The sequence below is a fragment of the Ursus arctos genome, unplaced genomic scaffold (assembly GCF_023065955.2).
Source record: "Ursus arctos isolate Adak ecotype North America unplaced genomic scaffold, UrsArc2.0 scaffold_4, whole genome shotgun sequence".
Lineage (NCBI taxonomy): Eukaryota > Metazoa > Chordata > Mammalia > Carnivora > Ursidae > Ursus > Ursus arctos.
Genome location: NW_026623056.1, coordinates 88,845,765 through 88,870,619, shown reverse-complemented (window position 1 = coordinate 88,870,619; position 24,855 = coordinate 88,845,765). Strand labels below are relative to the sequence as shown.

The following is a 24,855-nucleotide window of genomic DNA, read 5'->3' as shown; positions in this document are numbered from 1 at the left end:
GCTCCGCTCCGGCGGGGGCACGGGAACCTGTCCCCACCCCCGCCGCGCCCCCGGCTGGCCCCCGCCCCCGCGCGCCGCCCGACCTCCGCCCCAGCGCCCGCCCAGCAGCGAGCCCGGCCGCCGCGCCGCCGCCTCACAATGGCCGGGTGCCGCCTCACCGCGCGCAGGGATCCCGGCCACGCGCTCTCCCCGCCCCCACCCGCCGCCTGCCCGGGCCCGGGCCTTCGCCCACCCTCCACGTTCCCCTTGCGGCGGCCCTGACACGGGGGAGAAAGAGGTGCGTCCAGCCGCCCTGGTCGCGGCCCCACCGTCGGTCGGACGGGGGCGCGGGCGGTCGCCGCGCGGGGACTACTTTCCTTGCCGCGGAGGGACTACTTCGCGGAGGCATCGGCGTGGAGGCGCGCACGGCATGGCGGCGGCGGCGGCGCGCCAGAGGTAGAGGGACGCCGGCCCGCTCAGGCCTCGGCGCGGCCTACACGCTTCGCTCGCCCGCTCCCGCCCCGCGCCCCGCGCCCGGCCATGGCGGAGCCCTCGCCCGCCCGACGCCCGGTGCCTCTCATCGAGTCGGGTAAGACGCGCCGCCCGAGCCCTCCCCGCGGCGCCCCCGGCCACGGCCGCGGCCCCCTCCCCGCCGCCGCGCCCGCTCTTGACCCGACTCCCCGTCTTCCCGCAGAGCTGTACTTCCTCATCGCCCGGTACCTATCGGCCGGCCCGTGTCGGAGAGCCGCCCAGGTGAGTGCCGGCCCCGCGGGCCGCGGCGGCGGCAGTGTCCGGGCCCCGGCCGCGCCGCCGCCTGGGGTCGCGGGTGGAGGGCGCCGGGTGGACCCGGGTGCCCCCCGCCCCCCTAACTGCGCGTCTCGTCGGCTGCAGGTGCTGGTGCAGGAGCTGGAGCAGTACCAGGTCTGTGCTTCGTGGCGCCCGCCGCACCCGCCCAGCCGCGTCCCCTCCGTGACCCCTCCCTACCCTGCCGGGGCCGCTCGCCCAGCTCCCCACCCCAGCCCACCCCACCGCCCCCCGTCCGGCCCCCCGCCCGACCCCGCGCGGTGGTCACTCGTGTGCGTCTCGTGCCTTTACAGTTGCTGCCGAAGAGGTTGGACTGGGAGGGCAATGAGCACAACAGGAGCTACGAGGAATTGGTGAGATTTTTGACATTTCCATCCCCGTGTTTCCGAGCACCCGCTCCCCGCCCCCTTGTCGGGGCTCCTACTCCTGGGGTGAAGTGGCTGAGCGGTGCTCGAGGGCGTCCCCGGGATAGCGGGACTCCCTCGGCAGGTTTGGTTTTGTTTTGGGGCGGCCGGGTTTGTTTTGGGAGGAAACGGCCCTGCTGGGTGGGAGGGGTGGCTGGCGGGAGGTGGGGGCGACCCTGCGCCGCGGTTTGCGGTGGGGTGGGTCCCCAGGTGCGGCTGCCTCTGCTGAGAGCCGGGGGCGCGCGTGCGCGCGGGCTGGGTGGGGGGGGCCTCCAGCCACTCAACGAGCTGCTCTCATCCTTCTGTTTTCGTACCCGACTTGTAACTCGACCTCTGATTGGTCTTCACTCTTTTGCCCCGCCCAGCTCCTCTAACCACTTGTTCCCTAGGAATAGAATCGTTGGTGTCTGAGAGGTGGAGAAATGTTCCTCTCTTTAGCATGTTTTTCTTCCCCCTCAGCAGCGTCATAAAAATCTTGCTGCTGTGACAGTACGCCACTCCTCCAATACTTTTGCGTCTCTAAACTGTACAATAGTTGAATGCCTTAGAAAACTTATTTTGTATTGACCTTGCTGTACGTAACTTAACGTAGGCCCTAACTGTGCAGCTTCTCATTTTAGAGCACGATTAGCGTAGATTACATTTCTCCTTTCATTGCACCTTGTCAACTTTTTGAGTTGCTCTCACAGTATAGAATTCGGTCTTATCCACTGGTTTGTCCTTTGAAATTAAACATTCTTTAGGAAAATGTCTTTGCCAACTTGTGTATTGGGTAAAAGGATTTCTTTAGTTGCCAGGCTGTATCAGCATCTTGTACGAGCAAAACAACGGAGGACAAAATGAAAACTCCTGAATGGCCTTTTACCACAGTGCTAATACCTGTGATAGAGTTGGTAGTAGGATAAGATCACTGTTCCTGGATTAAGCAAAAGGACAAAAAGCAAACTAGGGGATTTGTCATCTGTATACGAACAGTTAAGTATTATTGACCAAGTCTGGAGAAAGGATTCTATTTCAGTCGTCAATTTTAATATTTACTGATGTAGAGTTTTTTGAAGCAAACACTTAAAAGTGAATAGTATTGCCAAGAAAGTGAGTTCTAAAAATTCTGCATCATGGCAGAATTGAATTTGTTATTTTGATATTTAAGTCTTGGAAACGTTTGAAGGACTACTTGTTTTACATCTTCTGGTGAGAGAAATTAGTGTTATCAGGGAAGTGGAAGAGCATTATTAACAGGGTAGTTGTACTGTGGAAGAGATAATTGTGTAAATTTTGAGCTCCTATAACTACTGGAAAGCTTTTCAAATATTACATTTTTGGTTTTTCTGTTAGAATTCCTTAAAACTGTACTTAAAATTCTGCTTAAAATTACCCCAGATCTCTGTGATACGTTCCTGTGGTGTGGCAGTGAGCCAGGTCATCTCTCATCACCTGGTTCATTGGGTCTGGTGGATATCTCTTTGTCCTTTGGCTTCCTCTGCCTCTAGCTTCTCCTAGCACTAAATGACAGAGGATGAGCTTCTTGTATACAGGAGAGCTTTTCTTTTGTCAGAGTATGTGAGTAGCGTCTAATTCTCCAAACCAAGTCCACTTTTCTTTTAATTAAGCAGTATTTCAGATATACACAAATAAGAATAATGTAATGAACCCCGTTGCCAATTTGCTGTCTTTACTTTGGCTTCTATTTGAAGTATTTTTTATAAGGTACCAGTGGAAATTTTTAAACATAGAAAAATAAAGAGTAATGAACCATCCACTAGGTACTCCTTATCAGCCTCAGTGATTAGCAAAGAATGTTGCATCTGTTAGCTCCCTCCCCTAGGCTGTATTGTTTTAAAGCAAATTCCAGACATTCCTTTATTTTATTGGTTAATGTGCTGAAGTATTTTAAAGTAAATCTGGACATTACATTTTCTTTCTAAATTCTGCCGAGTGCATCTCGAAAAAATTGAACGATTATTTCTTAGACCGCCACTGTGCCAGTGTCACATTTATAATCCAAAGAATAATATTCTTTGATGATACATATGTAGGTTTATTTATATATTTTGTCCATATTCAGATTTCCTCTTGTTCCTTGGATTTCTTTTTATATTTAGTTTGAATTAGGCTTTAGGTAAGGTCCATGTGTTGTACTGAAATTATTTTTCATTTCTTTTTCATCTTCCATAGTTTTTTCTCCTGTGCCATTGATTTCCTGAAGACACTTGTGTCGGTCAGCCTGTAGAGTGTTTCACCTTTGGGTTTTGTCTGATAGTTTCCTTATGCTGTTTGTTTCCTTGTGTTGTTAAATTTACTCCTTTTTGTCAGTAGTTCTTATTCTTGGATCAGAACCATCTGGGGAGCTTTATAAAATCTGGATGCACAGGCCATGTCCCATACAAATTAAATCAGAATTTTTGTTTTGGGACTGGACATTGCTGGTTTTTGAAAGCTTTCAGGTGATCCAGTGTCACTGCTTACGAAGTTTCAGTTTATCTTAGACTTGGGACCATGTTGTCATTCCAACCTGTACTTTGGAAGCAAGAATCTTTTTTATATTTCTTTAAAGAATTGCGACTATTTATCTGCATTAGCAGTTGGGGCTGTGAATTCGTAAAGTGTAACTGGGGTGTTCATGATTTATAGGTGGTGAACATGAAAGAGAAAGAAGAAAATGGAGCTATAGAATGGGGCACAGGAGGAAAGACGTAATTTGTAAAGGAGGAGCATGTTTAAAATAAGGCGAACGTGATTCTATAGACTTAGTAATTGAGTAACATGCAATTTTGTAGGCCTCTGTCTTCCTTAACCAGTAAATAAAATCAGAAAATCCTTATATTGGAGTCTCTTGTTAGAGGATTTATTGTCATTATGCTTTTTCTTTTAAATGTTAAGTAGGCTTTTAAGGAAAAGACTTAAAAGTTATTTGTATTGAAATACAAAGTTTATTAGGGTTGTAAGTAGTCATTTTTCTTAAATCTTTAAGTTCATTTATAAATCTTATAGATTCAGTAATATTTCTAGAAATAAGTAATTTTATTTTTATTGATGTTTAATTTGTAATATAATCTGAAGATATTTAACATCACTTAATTGTCTTAATTAAATTTCCTTGAGCATTTCACACTGTGGTACGAATAAATGATTATTTCAGCCACCTCAGGATTACAAACTTCATCAAATCTAAGCATACATTTTCCCATGTTCTCATTTTCTAAGTATGTCTCCTGTAAACAGCATATAGTTTTATTATTCAGTCTTTTACTTGGAGTCTTTATTTATAATTTAAGTAATTAAATATAATTATTTAAATAAAATTGTGTTAAGTCTACCGGGTATCTTTTATATATGTTCCCATTTCTTTATTTCTCTTGTCTTTTGGGTTAATTATTGAACTATTTTTTATTGCTTTTTAGGTATATATCCTCTTATTATTTTAGCGGTTACCCTAGATGTTATAATATGTGTTGACCATGTATGTTAGTTACTTTACCACTTCCCAAATAAATTAAAACTGTTAATTCTTATCCTCCTGTCCTTTGGGCTATTATCATATTTTACTTTTACATATATTGTAAATTTTTCCAGATGTTACTGCTGTTGTTTTAAAGTTAATACTCATTTGCTTACCCACTGTCTACCTTTTCTGGTATTTTCAGTTCCTGCCTATCTTCCCATGTATCTTATCTGTGATTATTTTTCTTCAGTCTGGACAATTCTGTTACTTCTTTGAATGAAGGTTTGTTGGCAATGGCTTTGATTTTCCTTTTTCTTATTTATTTATTTTTTTGGTTTGAAACATTTTGTTTTGTCTTTATTTTTAAAAGTTGTTTTAAAGGTGAAATTCTGGTTGGTGCTTTTCTCCCCCCCGCTTCCCTTTCAGCACATTAATACTGAAAAATTGGCAGTCTTACTGTTTTCTCCTTTCAAGATAATGTTTTTTTTTTCTTTTCTGGTTGCTTTTTAAGATTTTCATTTCGTTTTTGATTTTCAGCAGTTTTACTGCGATGTACTGTAGTTGTTATCTATTGCTGCATGACAGGTTACCCCAAAACTTAGTGGCTTAAAACAATGCAGATTTATTATTATTCCAGAGTTTCTGTAATTAGAAGTCCAGGCACAGTTGAGCTGAGTCGTCTCCGTCTCTGTCAAGATTGCAGTCCAGGGATTGGCAAGCTCTGGGGTTTCAGCTGAAGACTTGACTGTAGGAGGGTCTGTTTCCAAGCTCACCAGGTTTTTGGCTAGATTCAGTTCTCAGGTTATTGGACTGAGAAGGCTCGGTTCTAGTTGTCTGCTGGCTGCCCTCAGTTCCTTGCTACTTGTCTGTCCAACAAGGCAGCTTGCATCATCAAAAGATGAAAGCTGGCCAGGTGGTAAGAGTCTGCCAGTAAGACAGAAGTCACAGTCTTTTTTTTTTTTTTTTTAAAGATTTTATTTATTTATTCAACAGAGATAGAGACAGCCAGCGAGAGAGGGAACACAAGCAGGGGAGTGGGAGAGGAAGAAGCAGGCTCATAGCAGAGGAGCCTGATGTGGGGCTCGATCCCATAACGCCAGGATCACGCCCTGAGCCGAAGGCAGACGCTTAACCGCTGTGCCACCCAGGCGCCCCAGAAGTCACAGTCTTTTGTAACCTAATAATGGAAGTGGTATCCCCTCAGTGTTGAGTGTATTCTGTTGGTTAGAAGTAACTTACTCAAAGGGAAGGGATTTGGGATTTCACAAGGTTGTCAGTACCAGGACGTGGGGATCTTTGGACGCCATGTCAGAAGTTGCTTTCTACATGCACCTAAGTAGATTTCTTTGCATTTACTCTGCTTGAGGTTGTTCAAACTTCTTGAATCTGTGGGATATGAAATTGTCTAATGTGTAATTAAAGTCATAAGTGGAAAGAATGGAAGAATGAGGCAGAAGAAATATTTTGAAGAGGTGACGGCTGAGCATTTTCAACGTCTGGGCCTTCTCTGGGTCCACTGTTGACTACTCTCCCTCTCTTGATCATGGGTCGAGTTTGGCTTTGTGTATTCCATCATCTTTTGAAGTATGCTGGGCTGTTTTGTACTAAAAGAGTAGAGGTTGAGGTAATACAATTAGCCCCAGAAAAGGATGCACCCTTTTTCTCTCAAGTTCTTAATGTGAGGTGCTGGTACGTCTAATTTGTGTCCTGTCTGGTTGTCTCTGTGTTCTGTTGCAGCTTTAGTTGCATTTGGTCCATCACTAGCTTCACATAGCTTCAGGGTTGGATCAGGACTTTCCCTTCCAGCAGAGTTTGGGGTTTGCGCACTGGTGAGATTCCTGAGTGAGCGAGTCTGTTCTTTTTAAGTAGGTTCCACATTCAGCATGGAGCCCAACTGAGGTTCTGAACTCCTGGAGAAGTCTGTATTTTATAGCCAGGTTGTCAGCTTCCCAAACCTGGAAAGAGCTTGCTCTGTTTTATAGCCTGATAGCCAGCTTTTGGGGTTGCTGAGGAGATCTCTTTCCTCTCCGGTTGGGCCCTTGGCTTTCTACTCTGTTTTCCTATCCCTAACTGTCAGAGGGCCTCTGGAGTGCACTTGTAGCGGACTGGGTCTTCCCCAGCTGCTCAGCATCCCGTTTTTGGCCCTGCGCAGTTGGTGAAGGCCCACGGGGAGAATTGGGGTGGTGTAGACACTCTGACTGAGGGCCCTCAGCATTCTCATCAGGCATCAGACATGCCAGCCCACAGGTGGCTGTGAAGTTTAAAAGTTTAGCAGATTTTTCCTTATCTGTGGTCCGTTTTTCCTGCCCCTCTGCTAGGGATGAAAGCAGCTGTGAATCTTTTTCTGGTCACAGAAGGGCTCACCAGTTTCTGGGGTGTAGTTGATGTCGACTTGTTTTCTCAGCCCTGTGATGGGTTTAAAAATTATTTTCAAGCTAGTCCAACCTGTTCTCATTGTTAAAGTGAGGGCAGTAGCCTCACACATCATCTCCTTTTAATAGTTGAAATAAATGACTACTTTCAACTTAACAAAATTATGTGGGACATGTAACTGTCTGCAGTCCTCCGTGGGTACACTTAATTGTCCTTTCTGGCACATAGTCGGCTTTCACCGTTCATTGAAAGAATTAATGTGGGTGGCTGAATGCTTAGTATATTTTCCTGTTGAGAACCAGTCATCATCAGTTTGGTTATTAAATGATTTTTTTAATGATCTTTGATTTCTTAAAATCTCTCCGAGACCTGTGCTTCATTTGTAGGTCAGAGCAACGTTCAGCACTGGAATGGCTGTGAGATACATGGAAGTTGTACATCCCTTTTTTTTTAAGTTCCTTAGACTGTTTCATTAGGAAGGTACAAAATAGAATCCTTGAGTGATATGGACTCTCTTTCTTTTCTTACGTAGAAATGCAAAAGTGACATTTTGAACACAAAACTTTTGTGTTATAGTTATGTAATAACCATAGCAGCGCAGGATGAATTATGCATGCGGTATTCAGAATTTGGTGGAGACTTTGACTTTGCTTATTATTTGTAATGGGGTAAGTGAATGAGATTTGAATGGGAGACTCTTTAATTGCTTAGAAAAAATTCTCTATGTTGATTTTAATCCGTCTGCATATATTTGGCTTAAAAACTTCTAGTGGCCACCTTGGCTCTAAACCTCTTCAAATACTCCTTGATTATCTTGTTACTTGCCATTTTTATTAGGATGCAGTACAGCTGGTTGCAAGGATCCGGTGATGCTAGAGAGTTGTGAACTAGACAGCCAGGGTTCTTATTTTTAGCTTTGCCATTTCTTAGCTCTTTGCTACTGAGCAAGTTATTTGATGCCTGTGCCTGGGTTTTCTCATCTGTAAAATGCAGATGAATATTTGGGGTTGTAATAAGTTAGTGTATGTGAAGTGCTTAGAACAGTGTCAGATAGAAATCACTGTGTAACATGTTAGCTGTTATCATTAGTGTAGTGAAGAGTTAAATTAGTCAAAACCTTAAAAGACTTAAAAGTGTACTTTGTACATTTTAAGTGTGCAGTATTACCTGTTCTTTTTGCAAATGTGGAATCTGAAGTCTTAGAAAGTACCTTGTCCAAGGTCCTATAACTAGTTAGATAGGGCTAGCTAGTACTTTCAACCACATTGCCTGAGGGTCAGGAGAGTCTGCTGCCCTCTTACTCTAGTATCTGTTAGTTAAATTATCATTGGTATATTTCAGGCTGGATTCCACATTGAGAAACTTTTGCTGGAGAAAAGACCTTGTGACAGAGCCTCAATTTAAAGCCTTACATTTTGCCCGTATTTATACGTAAATGTTTGAGGATCTTGGTAGTGGTCTTAATGTGGGGGGGGGGGGGTAACAGAAAGGTGATGTAATTAGTTCATTAGTCTTTTCTCTGTAATCTGACCAAAGAGTGTCCTAATATTAAATAAAATTTGCTAATGTTTATTGTAGAATATTTAGAAAATGCAAAAGCAAAGAAAAAATAGAAAAATCATGAGAGCGAGAAGTGTTTATTTTTCTTCTACTCTGACAAAAATAGGATCTTTTTTTTTTTTTTTTTTGAGAGCACGCAAATGAGAGCATGAGGGGGGAGAGGGAGAAGCAGGCTCCCCACTGAGCAGGAGCCTGACACGGGGCTCTACCTGGGACCCTGATATCATGACCTGAACCGAAGGCAGATACTTCACCGAATGAGCCACCCAGGTGGCCCCCAAAATAGGATCTTTAAAAAGTTAATATTTTGTGAATTCCTTTCCATTTCTCTAGAAAATTTTATCTAACCATTTGTTTGTTGGACATTTGGTTGGTGTCTGGGTTTTTTTCTATTAGTGATTCTGTGAATACCAAAGATCTGTGTATCTGCATTTATTTACATCTTCTGTAATTGTCACTTGTCATAAATTTCTAGAAACTTAATAATTGAATAAAATAGTTTGTGTTTTTTTTAGTTTGTTTATTTATTTATATGTAAATATGAGCTCTGCCCTCAAGGTGGGGCACGAACTCAGGACTCTGAGACCTAGAGTTCCATGCTCTTTTTTTTTCTTTTCTTTTTTTAAAGATTTTATTTATTTGACAGACATCCAGCGAGAGAGGGAACACAGGCAGGGGGAGTGGGAGAGGAAGAAGCAGGCTTCCAGTGGAGGGGCCTGATGTGGGGCTCGATCCCAGAACGCGGGGATCACGCCTTGAGCCAAAGGCAGACGCTTAACGACGGAGCCACCCAGGCGCCCCAGTCCCATGCTCTTCTGAGTCAGCCAGGTGCCCCTCAGTAGCTAATGTTTGAGTCATTTTTTGCCAAGTACTGCACAAAAGTTAAGAGCTTCAATCTATATAATCTCATTTACTTTTAGCAATCCTATTACCTTGTCTGTATTGTGATTTCCTGTTTGAAATGAAACTGGAAGGGGTAAGTAACTTCAGTGAGGTTATATTCCTAAGGGGCAGATCCAGCTGCAAGCCTGCTTTGTGTGATACTCATTCACGAATGTATGATGCATTTGTTCAGTAAATGAAAGCCTATTGTATTCAAGGTTCCAGGGAGACCAGTGTGGATGAGATGGACAAGGCTCCTGGTTTCCTGGGGCTTTACACTCTAGGGGTAACCAGAAGTATCAGGCAAGTTACTGTAATAAATTCACATAGGTGATGGGGATTGGGAAGGAGGGGTGGGGAGGGACAGCTTTTGTCCGTGGAGTGACATTTGACTTGAAGGATGAAGAAGGAAAGTGAAGCCACAAGAGGATCAGAGGAAAGAGTGGTTGCCGTCAGTCTTAAAAACCTGCATAGCTCTTTGCTGCATCGACTGCGAGAGTGAAGACCATTATCAGCCATCAGACTGTCGACATTCAAGAAGATGTCAACATCACTCTGAACGACACGGTGTTACTATGAAGGGCCCCGGAGGAACCCTGAGAAGGGACTTCAGTCACGTCAATGTAGAACTCAGTCTCCTTGGAAGAAAAAGAAGAGGCTGTGAGTTGACAAATGGTGGGAACTAGAACAGAACTGGCTACTGTCCGCACTATCTGTAATCATGTACAAAAGGTGATCAAGGGTGTTCCCCTGGGCTTCCATCACAAGATGAGATCTATGTATGCTGCCCTCTCTGGCAATGTTGTTATTCAGGAGAATGGTTCTCTTGTTGAAATCTGAAATTTATTGGGTGAAAAATTTATTTGCAAAGTTTGGATGAGGCCAGTGTTGCTTAGTTCTGTGTATCAAGCCCAAGAAGATGAGTTAATTCTTTTTTTTTTTTTTTAAAGATTTTATTTATTTATTCGACAGAGATAGAGACAGCCAGCGAGAGAGGGAACACAAGCAGGGGGAATGGGAGAGGAAGAAGCAGGCTCATAGTGGAGGAGCCTGATGTGGGGCTCGATCCCAGAACGCTGGGATCACGCCCTGAGCCGAAGGCAGACGCCTAACCGCTGTGCCACCCAGGCACCCCAGATGAGTTAATTCTTGAAGGAAATGGCATTGAACTTGTATCAAACTCAGTTGCTTCGATTCAGCAAGCCACAACGGTAAAAACAAGGATATCAGAAAAATTTTGGATGGTATCTACGTTTCTGAAAAAGGAACAGTTCAGCAGGCTGATGAATAAGACAGAGGTTGTCTAGCTACAGAAACAGCAAGATGCCAGATGATTTTTCAGACTTATTTGTGATATTTTAAAGTTGCAATAAAAGCTGTATTGATTTGGGGCTTTTTCTTAAACAATAATCCTTTCCAACTATTTGGCAATGAAACCATTGCAGAAGTAAAACAAACAAACCCGGAAAACCCTGTATAACCTCTGACCCAGCAGTTACATGCTTAAGACTTTTTTTTTTTTTTTTAAAGGAAGTTTGTTTTGTGGCTGTTGATAATTCATCTTTTCTGAATTGCCTTTTTGTATCTCTTACCTGCTTTTCTACTGCTGTCTTACCATTTTTAAGAATTCTTCATCTCTCTAGGTTCCTTTAGTTGGCCATGTGTTCTAGGTTCCTGTCCCAGCTTGCAGGCTGCTTTTAGTTTTTGTTGGGAACTTCTGTTTTGTTTTTACAGAGGTTTAAGATTTTTACTTTGGTTATGTCTCTTAATCTTTATTTTGTCTTTAGAGTTGTCCTTAAAGCCCTTCTGCACTCAACGATTAATATTATAAAAGGCATTACTATGTATCTATTCATCATTATTTTTTCAGTCCATCTGTAGTTTCTTTGTAATGTCTTTATGTTCAGTTGATTTGAGCATATGGTTGGTGTAAGGTGTGAATCTAGCCTTTTCCAGATTGTCAGTTTGCAGGTACCATTTTGAGTCTTCTGTGCTTTCTCTACAGGGACCGTGGTCATCATCGTGTACTACATTCTTGGTGACTTTCATCTAGACTTTCTTCTCCATTTCTGTAACATTCTATACTGTTAGTGATCGGATTTTATAATACATTTCTTATTAGAATGGTTTATCAAATTCCCTTTGCTCAGCATTTTAGCTCAAAAAGAAGATGATCCTTAAATACACAGTGTTATGCTTTAAGCCAATTAGGAAGGAATTGGTTCTGAACTCTACCTTGAACCAGTAGCTGTGCAGTTATGGGTGCTTTCTGTCTTGTTATTCGTTTGGGGAATTATATTTCTATTCTGAATGATTTAATTGTATTTACTGAAGAATTATTTCATACATTTTAGGACTCTGCAGCTAAACTTAGAATCTGCGTCAAGTGCAGGGCTTTCGTTTGAGTCTTCGTAAGCTCTTGTTTTGTTTGTATTGAATTTTATGAATTTGTTTTAAAGACATAGCTAAAATGAGTAGGTTTTATTTCTGTTGGTCTTTTAGAATTTAGCAGACTTCTTGATGAAATGATAAACTAAGTCTGGCTAGAAGGTGTTTTGCATTAATATTGAAAACTGTGATCTTTGCTATGTTCATGTGGCTGAAATTGTTACTTGACCAGTGCTTGACTATTTCATATCTTTTGTAGGCCGTAGCATGTTTAAAACTCATACATTTTGGAGTGTCCTGTCTCTTCTGTTTTAATACCTCTTGTGAAATATTAAAAAAAAACAAAGGGGTCATTGACATAAAGATATTTATGTCTTCATTAAGTTCCAAGAAGGACCCAGACTTTAATTAGTCTTCACACAGGTTTATTTTAATTATGTTCTGCTTAGAAAATTCAGTTACTTTTATATGTTACAACAGAATAATCTCAAGTTCAGTGGTTTCTTTTCAAAAGTCAGCTGATTTATGGATAAAGCCCCTGAGTATTTTGCCTTTTGTATTTTATTCCTTTCAGATGATCTTACTCTGTACTGTGATGTCAGAACTCTCTATCAGGAGTATCAGAAATCTTAGATTTTCTTCTTCTGAATAATTTGTAATTTGGAAAAGCTATTATAGTCTAGAAATAGGGCTCACTGTTTTGGTAATTAAGGGAAGAAGAAAATGATTTTAATAGATTACACAAAAATACTAAGGATATGTCCTCATTTAGTATTGGCTTAAGCATTAATAGCATTTTCCAGGCAAGTCTCACTTTACGGGATGGCTGGTGGATGACTTTGCGTCAGATTTTCAGATTGGTGGGCCGTGCTGGTAGGATTGGTGTGATTGCGTAGCATGTGATAGTAGGCTTATGGGATGCTCTACTTGCTTGGAAGCAGTGGCCTAAGTAATAAAGATATAATGATGTCTTATATGTCTGTAGGTGGAATTGATGCAGTGATTTAATGGTGTCATTAAGTCCTTAGTCTCTGTCTTTTTGATTGGGCAGATTGACATTTTGGCTTTTTTCTCCTCAAACTCTTAGTTTTACAGTTGCCATCATATCCCAGAAATGATGGGAGGGAAGGATTCTTTTATTAGGAGAATATTTCACCAACATTCCCCTGCCCCAGAAGGTCTCTTCTCTTCTGTTTCATTGGTCAGGACTACATCACATGGTCTCCTAGTTACGCAGGAAGGTCCTGCCGAATTGGGGGAGATAGTGGTCGTAAGGTGAGCAAATCCGATTCCCGGGAAGCCAAAACTAGTTATCTTTCCTGAGTTAAAATCAGTGCTTTTGAGTGAAGGATCTTAGTGCCAACACTAGATCATTTCTCTACCTAGTCCTGTTGTATAAACTGAGGGTTAAGCTCTTTTCCCCTGGGGCCAAGAACTTCGGTGGCCTCAGAGGCTGAGGGGAATTACTGAAGGAAGGCATCAATTTTTTTTTAATTTTGTATCAAAGACTATGCTATCACTTCTTGTTTCATTGTGGTGCTGTATGCTTATTATAAAGGGGTTGTGATATGATGTGGTAGTTTACTCATGTGTTTTCCCTTGTAAGGTTTCTAGATGTAGTTTAATCAAGGGAAAGCTAAAGGTCAGGTAGGTACTTGCTGAAGATATTAAACATTCATTCTAGATCCTCATTAGATTAGAGTATCCCAAACTTTGCAGAAAAAGCTACTTTCTCCTGTAACTTTCCAATTAGGCACGTTGTCTAGACCGTGCTACCACTTTGTATAACTGCTACCCTGGGCTTGAAGAGGCTCATGCTCACAGCAGTATTTGGTGATAGTGATAGTAACCTAGTGATCCTAGGATTGTGGCTGATAAACTTTCTGAGACTGTGGCTACAAAAAATAAGATGGTAGAGAGATTGGCTATTTGATATTGGAAGGAATTTAGTGCTGGCCTCATTCCTGAGGATATTGTATAACTGCCTTACTCATTGAAGTCGCTGGTAGAGACTATTACTAGTTTGTGTAGGACTTGAAAATACTGAAGGAACGTTACTTATCATATTGATTTGGTCAATGTGATACTAATTTTTATTAATAATCCAGAACCATTTTCTTTTTAAAAAAATATTTGAGAGTGAGAGCGTGTGTGCACATGAGCAGGGGGAGAGGGAGAGGGAAAGAATCTAAAGCAGACTCCATACTGAGTGTGGAGTTCAACATGGGGGTGGATCTCATGACCCTGAGATCCTGACCTGAGCCAAAGTGAAGAGTCGGGTGCTTAACTTACTGAGCTGCCCAGGTGCCCCTTGTTTTTGTTTCTTTAAGATTTTCTCTTTAAGCGATCTCTATACCCAGTGTGAGGCTCACACTCACAGCCATTTTCTGTTCATCATTTGTGTTGCCTGTATTGGGACTAGAACCACATTAATTTACAGAAATACCTTGTTTTATACAAAAATAAGTTAACAGACATCCTCCGCCTCCATCTTGGATGATGATGCAGAATCCTCAGAAATGCAATGAATCTGTAATTCTCTTTATGGGATTGCTGCTGCTCTGTGAAATCTGTGTTCCTACAACACCTGGACTTTGTCCTAAGTACACCTGCCTATGTTGAAGCCTCCTGTTATTTTAATGATCAGTTTTATTGCTTCTTCAGTTCAGGCAGTGAGTATAATCTAGAAAGTTCTCCTTCTCGATCATTTAAGAGATAAAATAAGACCATGTCTGGCACTGAGAAGCACTCTGTTTAAAATTTTCTATCCGTACCATTTCTATTGGAGAAGATGTTTTTAGCCATGTCTGTTACAGCTCGTCTTCAAGAACAAGTCTCCACTCAGGAGGCAGGCTTGGTTGTGTACCCTCAAAACTTAAAGCCAGTTATATAAGTTATCTATCCACCTGAATAGTAGAAATCTTTAAAACTATTAGAGTGATTTTCTGCCTTATAGAAGTCATGTTGCCATTGCCCAAAGTCATTTTATTTTTCTTAAGCTTTTTAGATACATTATTTAGGTGGATCAGTGTGATCCACTTCACGGGGGTGTTGTTTTCAGATTTGCATTCCTGACAGGTTCTTAGATCTGTGATTTTCTTGGCCCTGTTGGAATTACCTTCTAGTTCCTCCTCTCTCCCCTCCCGTGATGAACTTACATCTACAGCAGTTTTTGGACTTTCACATGCTGACACTTGGAAGCCCAGAGTGCTAATTTGTATTAAACACTTCGATGTCTGCCTGAGCTTTGATAGGTCTTTGTAGTTTTGCTGTGGATATCTGTCAGGGTAGGAAACAAAAGTCAGGTTGAAAAGTTAAAGTTATTTTAGTTAGTCTTCTGTCACTAGGGCTTATGAACAAAAATTTTAGATATTCTATTGAGAGAAAAAGAGAGAGTGCAGGGGGAGATGGGAGGGGCAAAAGGAGAGGGAGAGAATCTCAGGCCGACTCCACGCTGCTGAGCATAGAGTCCTATGTGGGACTTGATCTCTTGACCCTGAGACCATGACCTGAGTAGAAAAAAGAGTTGGACGCTCAACTGACTGAGCCACCCGGGTTCCCCACAATAACTTTATATTGAATCGAGGCTTATTTTATATTTGAATTAATGCATTTAAGAACCAAAAATGAGATCTTTGAACTATGTTTCAAATTTTCTTTGGAGCAGGGTTTCTCAGGGAGCTTGAAAAAGTGTATGGGGCACTCTTGGTGTCAGAGTGGCATGGGGAATACTGTTGGCATTGATGGAAGGGAGCCAGGGGCACCATATGTCCTGCATATAAACATAGCCCTGTATAGTGATGTTTTTTGTCTTTTCTCAAATGTTGGTAACGTCACCATTGAGAAATCTCATCTCATGATTGAGAAACATTAATGCAGCATTAAAGTTTGTGACATCCATTCAAATCAGGTAACATTAGGCATCTTCGTGAGTTAAACTTACACAGTACCTTTCAGTTTTTTTGTTTTTTGAAATATATATGACCTAAAATAAACTGCACGCTTATTTTTGAAGGTTCGGATTGATGAATTTGATATGCGTTAATACTGATGAACCCTTCACAGTGAAGATAGTGAAGATTTCTGTCATACCCCCAAATTTCTTCTTCCCCTCTGTAATCCCTCCTGCTTTTCTTTTCTCCCTGCCCCCAGCTTACCTCTGATCTGCTTTCTGTCATTATATATTAGTGCGCATTTTCTGGAGTTTTATGTAAATAAAATCATACAGGGTGTTCTCTCTGGGTTCTTTCAACATAATTATTTTGAGACTTCATCCATCTCATTGTGTATTATTAATGGTTCATTTAAAATTTTTTTAAAAATTCAATTTAATTAACATATAGTATATTACTAGTTTCTGAGGTAGAGTTTAGTGATTCATCAGTTGCATACAACACCCAGTTCTCATTCCATCAGGTGCCCTCCTTCATGCCCATCCCCCACTTATGCCATTCCCCCCCGCCCCAGCAACCCTCAGTTTATTTCCTAGAGTTCAGCATCTCTTACGGTTTGCCTCCCTCTCTGTTTTGGTCTTATTTTATTTTTCCTTCTCTTCCCCTATGTCATCTATTCAAATGGTATTTGTCTTTCTCTGACCTATTTCACTTAGCGTAATACCCTATAGTTCCATTCCTGTCATTGCATATGGCAAGATTTCATTCTTTTTGATGGCTGAGTAATAGTCCATTGTGTGTGTATATGTCTGTGTGTATTTATGTATATATCCCACATCTTCTTTATCAATTTATCTGTCCCTTTGAATCACACTATATTTGTATTCTTGGGATAAATAGTAGTGCTATTGCTAAGTTGTAGGATAGCTCTGTTTTTAACTTCTTGAGGAACCTCCGTACTGTTTTCCAGAGTGGCTGCACCAGCTTGCGTTCCCACCAACAGTAAGAGGTTTTCCCCTTACTTTGCATCCTCGCCAACGTCTGTCGTTTCCTCAGTGGTTCATTTTAGCCATTCTGACGTGTGAGGTGGTAGCTTGTGGTTTTGATTTGACTGATGTTGAGCATCCATGTCATCTTGTGTTATTAACGGTTCATTTTTTGTTGTTCATTGCTGGATAGTGTTTCATTGTACGGATATACAAGAATGTGTGTATTCATTCACCTGTTAATGAATATTTGGGTGTGTCCACTTTTGGGATCTTAAAAAGTTTCAGAACATTCATTTGCAAACTTCTTTCCTTTTTTTTTTAAGAGAACTTATTACTTTTATGTACAGAAAATTCAGCAGCAGGCACATAACCATGGTCGCCAGTTCTTTAGCCCTTTGCTTTTTCCAACTTGGCAGTGCGAGCCACCGACTTTGGACCTAGGACGTTGCCCCCCCCAGTCACGGTAGATCTCATCCTGTCTGTCATTGTTATTGGTCCTCATAGCTTCCAGAAGGTTAGCCAGAGCTCCTTTGTCTTCCCATTTAACCTGTGTGAAGGCATCAGTGGTGCTGATCTTCCTTTGGACCAGACGCGCCAGCCTGGCCTTCCCCTTGATAATGCTGTATGGGACCCCCCACGTTACGACCCAGGGCAGGCAGGAAGAAACTAGCTCAATGGGAACCACGTCATGTGCAGTCACTGCCAGCAGAGCCTTCTTGTTTTCCACCAGGGTGGTGACCGTATTAGCCCCCGCTCAAAGGACAGGCGGCCTCTTAGTGGGACATCCCGTTTGCTGGCAGCTTTCTTCTCAGCTGGGCCAACAGTCTCTGCTGCTTCTCTTGCTTTGTCTCTGGTCTGTATGTGTGTGGGCCAGCTTAAGCATTGAGTAGCTGTTTGGTGGCTCAGGGCCTGGGTGAACTAGTTAATTATGGGAGGCACTTTTAGTCATTTTAGGGAAAAGCCTTTTGCCGCTGCAGCCAGATGTAGTGGGTCCATGTGCGTGTACAAACTTCTTATGTGAACCGGTGCTTTTATTTTTCTAGAGTAAATACCGAGGAGTAGAATAGCTAGTTACTATGGTATAGGTATACGTGATGTTATTTAAGAAACTGCTCAAATGTTTTTTTCTGTCTTTTTTTTTTAGTTGCATTTATTTTATTTTATTATTTTTTAAAGATTTTATTTGTGTGAGTGGGCGCATGTGAACCTGTGCATGCGCGCAAGCACATGAGGTGGGGGAGGAGCAGAGGGAGACAGTGAAAAGTGGACTCCCCGCTGAGCATGGAGCCCAACTTGATCCCAGGACCCTGAGATCATGACTTGAGCCAAAGGCAGACAACCACTGAGCCACCCAGGCGTCACTGCATTTATTTTTATAGAATTTACTCCCGGGCCATAAGTTTTTGTCTTCATTTTCTTTTGGGATATCTTTTTTTTCTGTGTAATGTCCTCTTCTGGTTTAGGAACAATCTGGTCTTCTTCAGTAAGGATCGCTCAGTGTGCCAGGGAGAGCCCCTGTATGGGTTAATCTGACCATGAGCCCTGTAAGTTCTGTGCCACATCTTGGGGGCTTCGTTCACCTGGATGTGCTCAATGACCAGAGAATCTGCATCTAAATCCTTTTTTTTTTTTTTAAGATTTTATTTATTTATTTGACAGAGAGGCAGTGAGAGAGGGAACAGGAGCAGGGGCAGTGGGAGAGGGAGAAGCAGGCTCCCAGCGGAGGAGCCCGATGTGGGGCTCGATCCCAGAACGCCGGGATCACGCCCTGAGCTGAAGGCAGCCGCTTAACAACTGCGCTACCCAGGCGCCCCTGCATCTAAATCCTTAAGTTCAACATTACTCTGCATTTTTAAGCGTGTGCAGTAAAAATTCAGCACTCTTTTTGGGCCACCGACCCTGTGTGCAGCCCCACTGTTTGGTCTGCGTACACCTGCTAACTCTACCATTGTAGCAAGGGACTGGCACACACTGCTTCTGCAAAGCAACGTCCTTCAGATACTTGGTGGCTTTTCAGATATGTGTACCCTCGATGGCCTGGGCAGTTTCACGTGTTCTTAAAGTGAACACAAAGATTTGAACCTCTTGATTTGCCTGATTTTGTAGGGTTTTCTATCTGGGTCAAGTGAATAGCGAACCATTTTCAGAGAACACCTCAGGCTGCTTCTGGGAATAGCACCCAGCTGTTTTCCAGAGTGGTTGTACTGTCATATATCCACCAGCAGTTGCTCCATGTTCTTGTCAATCTTGGTCTGGTCGGTATTTTTAATTTTAGCCATTCTAACAGGTATGTAGTAATAGCTCATGGTTTTAGTTTGTGTTTCATCAGTTACCAGTGAATGATGTTGAGCATCTTCCTGTGTGTGTGTGTGTGTGTGAGAGAGAGAGAGAGAGAGAGACATGTCTGTTCAAATCTTTTGCCTGTTTTTAAAAATTAGATATTTTTAAATTGAGTTTTGAGACTTTTTTAATGTTCTAGATACAAGTCCTTTATCAGATGTGTGCTTTGCAGACAGTCTGTGGGTTGTCTTTTCATACTCTGAAGAGCTCCTTTTGAAAAACCAGAAGCTAGTTTTGATGAAGTCTGGTTTATCGGTTGGTGGATTGTACTTTTGTTGTCATTAGACAACTTTGTCTAACTTCAGATCATAAAGATTTTCTCCAGTGATTTCTGTGATAAGTTTTGCAGTTCTAGATTATGCATTTAGATCTGTGATCTGTCTTGAGATGATTTTTGTTGGTAGCGTGATATATGGATCAAAGCTAATTAAAAAAAATTTTTTTTTGGCAAATGGATATCCAGTTGTTCCAGCTGTGTTTGTTGAGATTATCTTTTGTCCTTTGTGCTTTTGTAAAAAATCAGTTGTCCTTATATAATGATTCCTGAAGTCAAGTATTATTTTCATACCTCAACTTTATGTTTCTTTTTAAAGCTGCTTTGGCTTTTCAAATGCCACTTGCATTTGAATATGAAATTTAGAATAAAATTGCCAATTTCTGCAAAAAACACAGCTTGGATTTTGATTGGGATGGCTTCGAACCTGTAGATCCGTTTGCTCTTTCTTTAGGTCTTCTGTCATTTCTGTCAGCAGTGATTTGTAGTTTTCATCGTACATGTTTTTCACATGTTTTGTCAGACTTGCCGTAAGTGTTTAATATTTATTGGTAATATTGTAAATAATGTTTTTAAAACTTGCTCTCCAATTTAGGTCTTGTCCAATAAGCATGTGGCTCCTGATCATCTGTTGCAAATCTGCCAACGCATTGGTCCCATGTTGGATAAAGAAATTCCACCCAGTATTTCAAGAGTCACTTCTTTACTTGGTGCAGGAAGGCAGTCTTTGCTACGTACAGCAAAAGGTACCTTAATTTGAAGAAGTGTTCTGCTTTGTAGCTTAATAATAATTATAATTGTGAAGTAATGTAAGCATTGTGGAAGAAAGGCGATATGTAACTAGAAACCATGCTGTGGACTATAAAATTCTCTGCGTTTAGCATAGACATTGAATTTTACTACATAAGTGTTTAATGGGTCCTCCTGCATTTAAACAAAATGATAAAGGTTTAGATGTTAAGCGAAAAAGCTTGAATTTATTCTGAGATGTGTTTGAGGTTTTATCGATGTGAGTTCTTAATTTTCCATTTTGTAGCTCACTTATAACTTCATTGAATGTAATTGTATGTGTCTAATAAACTCTTTAAACGCTAGAAGTATTTTCTTTGGTATTTAGATTCTGAAAGCCCTTTGTAATAAGGGGAAGTGATTTTCTAAATCGGTAGCAGTTTGAAAACAAGCACCAAAAATGTATAATTGCATGGTTCTTTTTCATCAAATTAATTTTTTTTTTGCAAAGTTATGTGGTAGCAAAATGTTTGAAATTGCTGTTCTTTTTCTGTTAGCTTGGTATAAATCACTTAGACTAAGTATATGTATGTGATATGATCTATGTATACAACGTGGCTTAACTGCTAATGGGCAAGCATGTTGGCTCTTCTGATCCTGAGTACATCAAGTTCATCCCCCATGATTATCTTTAAGACCCGTTGCTACACAGTGCTGCCTCCTGGGTGCACCAGCAGCGTAAAGCTTGGCTGAGGAAGAACCACCCTCCTCCTTGGTTCTGTGCCAGACTGGTTTGTCAGCTTGAGTTATTTCTTAGTGCTCTGTGGCCCTGCCACACTGTGGCTTGGGTCAGGAAACTGTTCTTATTCTCCCTTCTCTGTGTCCCTATTCACCTTGTAATTATTCTATTTTAGGTTGTTATGTAGTAGTCGCCTGAGTGGCCTGTTTTCCTCTGTTTTCTTTACTTGTGTCAAGCTCCATGTCGTTTTGTGATGAGCACTGCTTTAGAACTGGCAGACCTTAGAAGAGACTTGAGCCAGCTGCCCTAGGGTAGGGGCCCATATTTCTCTGTTTTGTACTGGTGTCAAGAGAGGATGCCTTGTAACTGCTCTTTGGTCATGATAGTGGTAATGAATCCGTTCATGTAAAAAGTAATATGCGTGTTAGGTTGGGGCACCCGAGGCTCAGTAGAGGTTTATATGATGCCTTCCTTCCCTTCCTCTGTCATTTGTGAAGAAGCTAATTTCTGGCACAGCATAATCTGTGTTCTGCTGCTATCTCCTATAGAGGGGGCAGATGTTTCTTCTTAGTGTTTTGTTGATAGGTCAAAGAGGGACGGGACTCTAGAATTAGTGTTCACACTCACAGATCCTATGTATGTGCTCTTGGGTAAAGGCTTATCCGTGATCCTAAAACAAGAGGAAAGCCATTTAATTTTGTCAATATTTCCTAAGGAGATTACAGTCATGGTAATATTGGCCAAAATTAATTTTAAAACTCCATTAACTTTTTAAGGATTTTCATATAAGTCACATACAATTTTTCTTAAAAATTTTCCATTTTGGAAAAGTTAGATCCGTTGTGATTAAGATCTCTTACCATTCATATTGTGTGGTGTAATTCTGCATTGACAAATAAAAACTTACTTGGCATTGACTAGGACTTGGGAGTCAAAAGATCTGGTTTTACGGTCCGTCTGGACTTGGTCATTGGCAGTGGGTCTCTTGAAAGGTCCCAGAACCTTTGAGCCTCAGTTACCTCACTTGTGCGTTGGCGATCACACCTACCTCACAGGGTTGTTGTGAGGATTCAATGAGATGATGTACGTGGAAAGCACTTTGTACATTGTAAAGTGCTATACTCATGTTAGCTGTTGTTGTTGTATCTGAGATGTCTTAATTTTTTTTCCCCCTTCAGAAATAGTCTAATAAACCTCTAGGGCTTTTCTGTTAAAGTATATTAGTTGGTAAAACTTTGAATAAACAGTTTGTTACAATATACGTAAGTATTCTATAAAATCTTTCTTGGGGTTAACTTTCAAGATTTTATGTGTATCTAAAATTCGTTTTAAAGACTGCAGGCACACAGTTTGGAAGGGCTCTGCCTTTGCTGCTCTTCACAGAGGAAGACCTCCAGAAATGCCAGTGAATTATGGTTCCCCACCCAGTCTTGGTGAGTGAGCGTGGCGTGGCGTGGCAGATGACCGAAACCATGTTTTTAATTTCTTGACCAACTTTGTAATGGCTATATTAAAATTTAAAAGGAAATACTGGTAGTGTTGTTTCGGTAGTAATAAGTATCAATTTCCAGGCTTACTGTTTTCCTTAAGTTATTACTAAGCGTAATAAAAATTAATGAAAGATAATCTTATGGTAATAAGCCCATAATGGTGATCGCAGTAGAACAGAGTTGGGGAGAAACTTGTGTCCTTAGGATTTCTTGAACATAGATTCTGTGACCCTCTAGAAATTGTTGTGGAGTTTTTCTTCGTTTTTTATGTGTTAGCTCTTCCTTAACCATTTTCATTGTTTTTATTTCCTAGTGGAGATACATCGAGGAAAACAGCTCACAGGGTGTTCCACTTTTAGCACAGCATTTCCAGGAACTATGTATCAGCATATAAAAATGCACAGAAGGATTCTCGGACATCTGTCTGCTGTTTACTGTGTAGCATTTGATAGGACAGGACATAGAATCTTTACCGTGAGTTAACGTTTTAAACTCAATTTGGTATCATTTGGAGCACTTCAGTGTGCATTAGAATCATGTAGGAGATCTTATAAAACATGTAGATTCAGTGGATTCCATTCTCAGAAATTTTGACTCCATAGATCTGGTGTGGGGTCCATGAATTTGCATTTTTTTAAGTCTCCCAAGTGATTCAGATGCAGATAGCCAGGCCTTGTGTAGTGTTTGTGAGACATTGACTTAGAGAGTGGTTCAAGGGCATGACCGTCAAGGATCTTAAAAATGGGTAATAAGGAGGGCACGTATTGAATGGTGCACTGGGTGTTATACGCAACTAATGAATCATCGAACTTTACATCAAAAAAATAAATAAAAATAAAAAATAAAAAAAATGAACATATTGCTGATATCTTTAAAAAAATATGCATGCCTAATACTTCCCTTCTAGTCCATTCTAGACCTACTGATGAGGGTAGTTTCTAGTATGTCTAGTAACCAAAACAGACCAAAAAAGCTTCCATAAAAATCCAGATCTCTGCAGGTGATCTCTTCATATTGATTACTCATTGATCCAGGGAAATTGATTATTTGAACAGTGAAAGATTATTATTATTATAATAAAACTATATGTAAGTATCCGTAATCTAACATTTTAATATTTTAAAGGAAGATTATGATGGGTCAGAAGTTTGTTTCCTTTTTCAATTGTGAGATTCAGAGTGAAATTCAGAGTAGATACTCAAAAATTTGCTGAGTTAGATGGGTGCTGGCTGGTTCTATACATTTGAGACTCTGTTGTTGGGTTATTTAAAATGAGGGTGCTAGTCCCATTATTTTTTAGTTGATTTTGAGATTGCTGGTGAACCCTAGGTCTGTCCTAATGCGTATCAAATTATTTAGCTTGATGTGAGCTGAACTGACATTTTACCATTGTTAATTGAAATAGGTAGGCCATGAACTTTTAGTTGAACTCATTACCTGGTGGGGAATTTTGGGAAAATAGTATTTATAATGTGGTCTGATCCACAGAAATGAAATCCTCATAGTATCTTTATATAGATGTTACTTGATTTGAAGAAAAACACTGTTGTTCCGTAAGTGTTCTGACTGTAAGGTTCATAATTTACAGAGTATTGTACAGTTGGAAAGGGAAGAGTTATAGATACTTAGTTTGAATGACATGTAAATGGTATTTTTTAAATGCTAGAACATCTTGGTTACTTCTCAGTATTAGCAATTGTGAATAAAGCTGCTGTAAACATGAAAAAAATGCTAGAAAAGACTTGCTGTTTTAACATCTGTTTTTGGGTGTATTTTTTTCAGGGTTCAGACGATTGTTTGGTGAAGATTTGGTCAACACACAATGGCCGTCTATTATCTACATTAAGAGGTCATTCTGCAGAAATTTCAGATATGGCAGTAAACTATGAGAATACAATGATTGCTGCAGGGAGCTGTGATAAGATAATTAGAGTGTGGTGCTTGAGAACTTGCGCCCCGGTTGCTGTGCTCCAAGGACACACGGGGTCAATCACATCTTTACAGGTAAACTAGCTTTAGTGTGCACATTTGTGTGTGATCTTTTCCTTTAAAACTCTTTCTCGTTAGAGATAAATAGTAAGATGCTTAGTAATTTTGTGATCTATTTTAGTAACCAAGAGAAGATGTAATTAATCATACCTCCATGAATCTTGGAAGGGTGAGGTAATGTTGTCCAGTGCAGTTAGGGCTTTACGTGAAGGCATGATGGATAACTTACTGCTTTCTAATTAGGCTTACAATTGAGCTGAGGGAGTGTCAGTTACCAACAGGATAGGTTCATGCTTTTCCTACTTTAAAACCTGTGGATTTTTCTAAGTTTGCTGAAGTATATTTAAAAAATCTTTTCACTTTATTGTGGAGGATAATTTTACACATACACAGAGTAGAATAGTATAATGAACCCCTAGGTGCCCATTAACCCATGGCCAATTTTATGCTCCAACCACTTCACTTTGTACCTAAAGCAAATCCTAGATTTCATATCATTTCTTCTGTAAATATTTCAGTGTGTCTTTCTAAGAAAGATTTCTTTTTAAAAAATATAGCCAAAACATTACCATCATACTTA

General features: G+C 41.0%; 1 protein-coding gene and 1 pseudogene across 2 annotated transcripts in view; one reads left to right on the top strand and one right to left on the bottom strand.

Annotated features, from left to right (window-relative positions):
* The first annotated feature begins 245 nt into the window (after positions 1-245).
* BRWD1 (bromodomain and WD repeat domain containing 1) overlaps positions 246-24,855 on the top strand; it is a 111,456-nt gene continuing 86,846 nt past the window's right edge. For both annotated transcript variants that reach the window (XM_026502098.3, XM_026502025.3), the window contains exons 1-8: positions 246-568; positions 674-732; positions 871-900; positions 1,077-1,136; positions 19,924-20,074; positions 22,131-22,229; positions 22,600-22,760; positions 24,069-24,290. In XM_026502098.3, the coding sequence (XP_026357883.2) occupies positions 520-568; positions 674-732; positions 871-900; positions 1,077-1,136; positions 19,924-20,074; positions 22,131-22,229; positions 22,600-22,760; positions 24,069-24,290 (831 nt within the window). In that variant the 5' untranslated portion in view covers positions 246-519. The remainder of the gene's footprint in view (positions 569-673; positions 733-870; positions 901-1,076; positions 1,137-19,923; positions 20,075-22,130; positions 22,230-22,599; positions 22,761-24,068; positions 24,291-24,855) is intronic.
* On the bottom strand, positions 18,097-18,855 carry LOC113257762 (60S ribosomal protein L17-like; annotated as a pseudogene).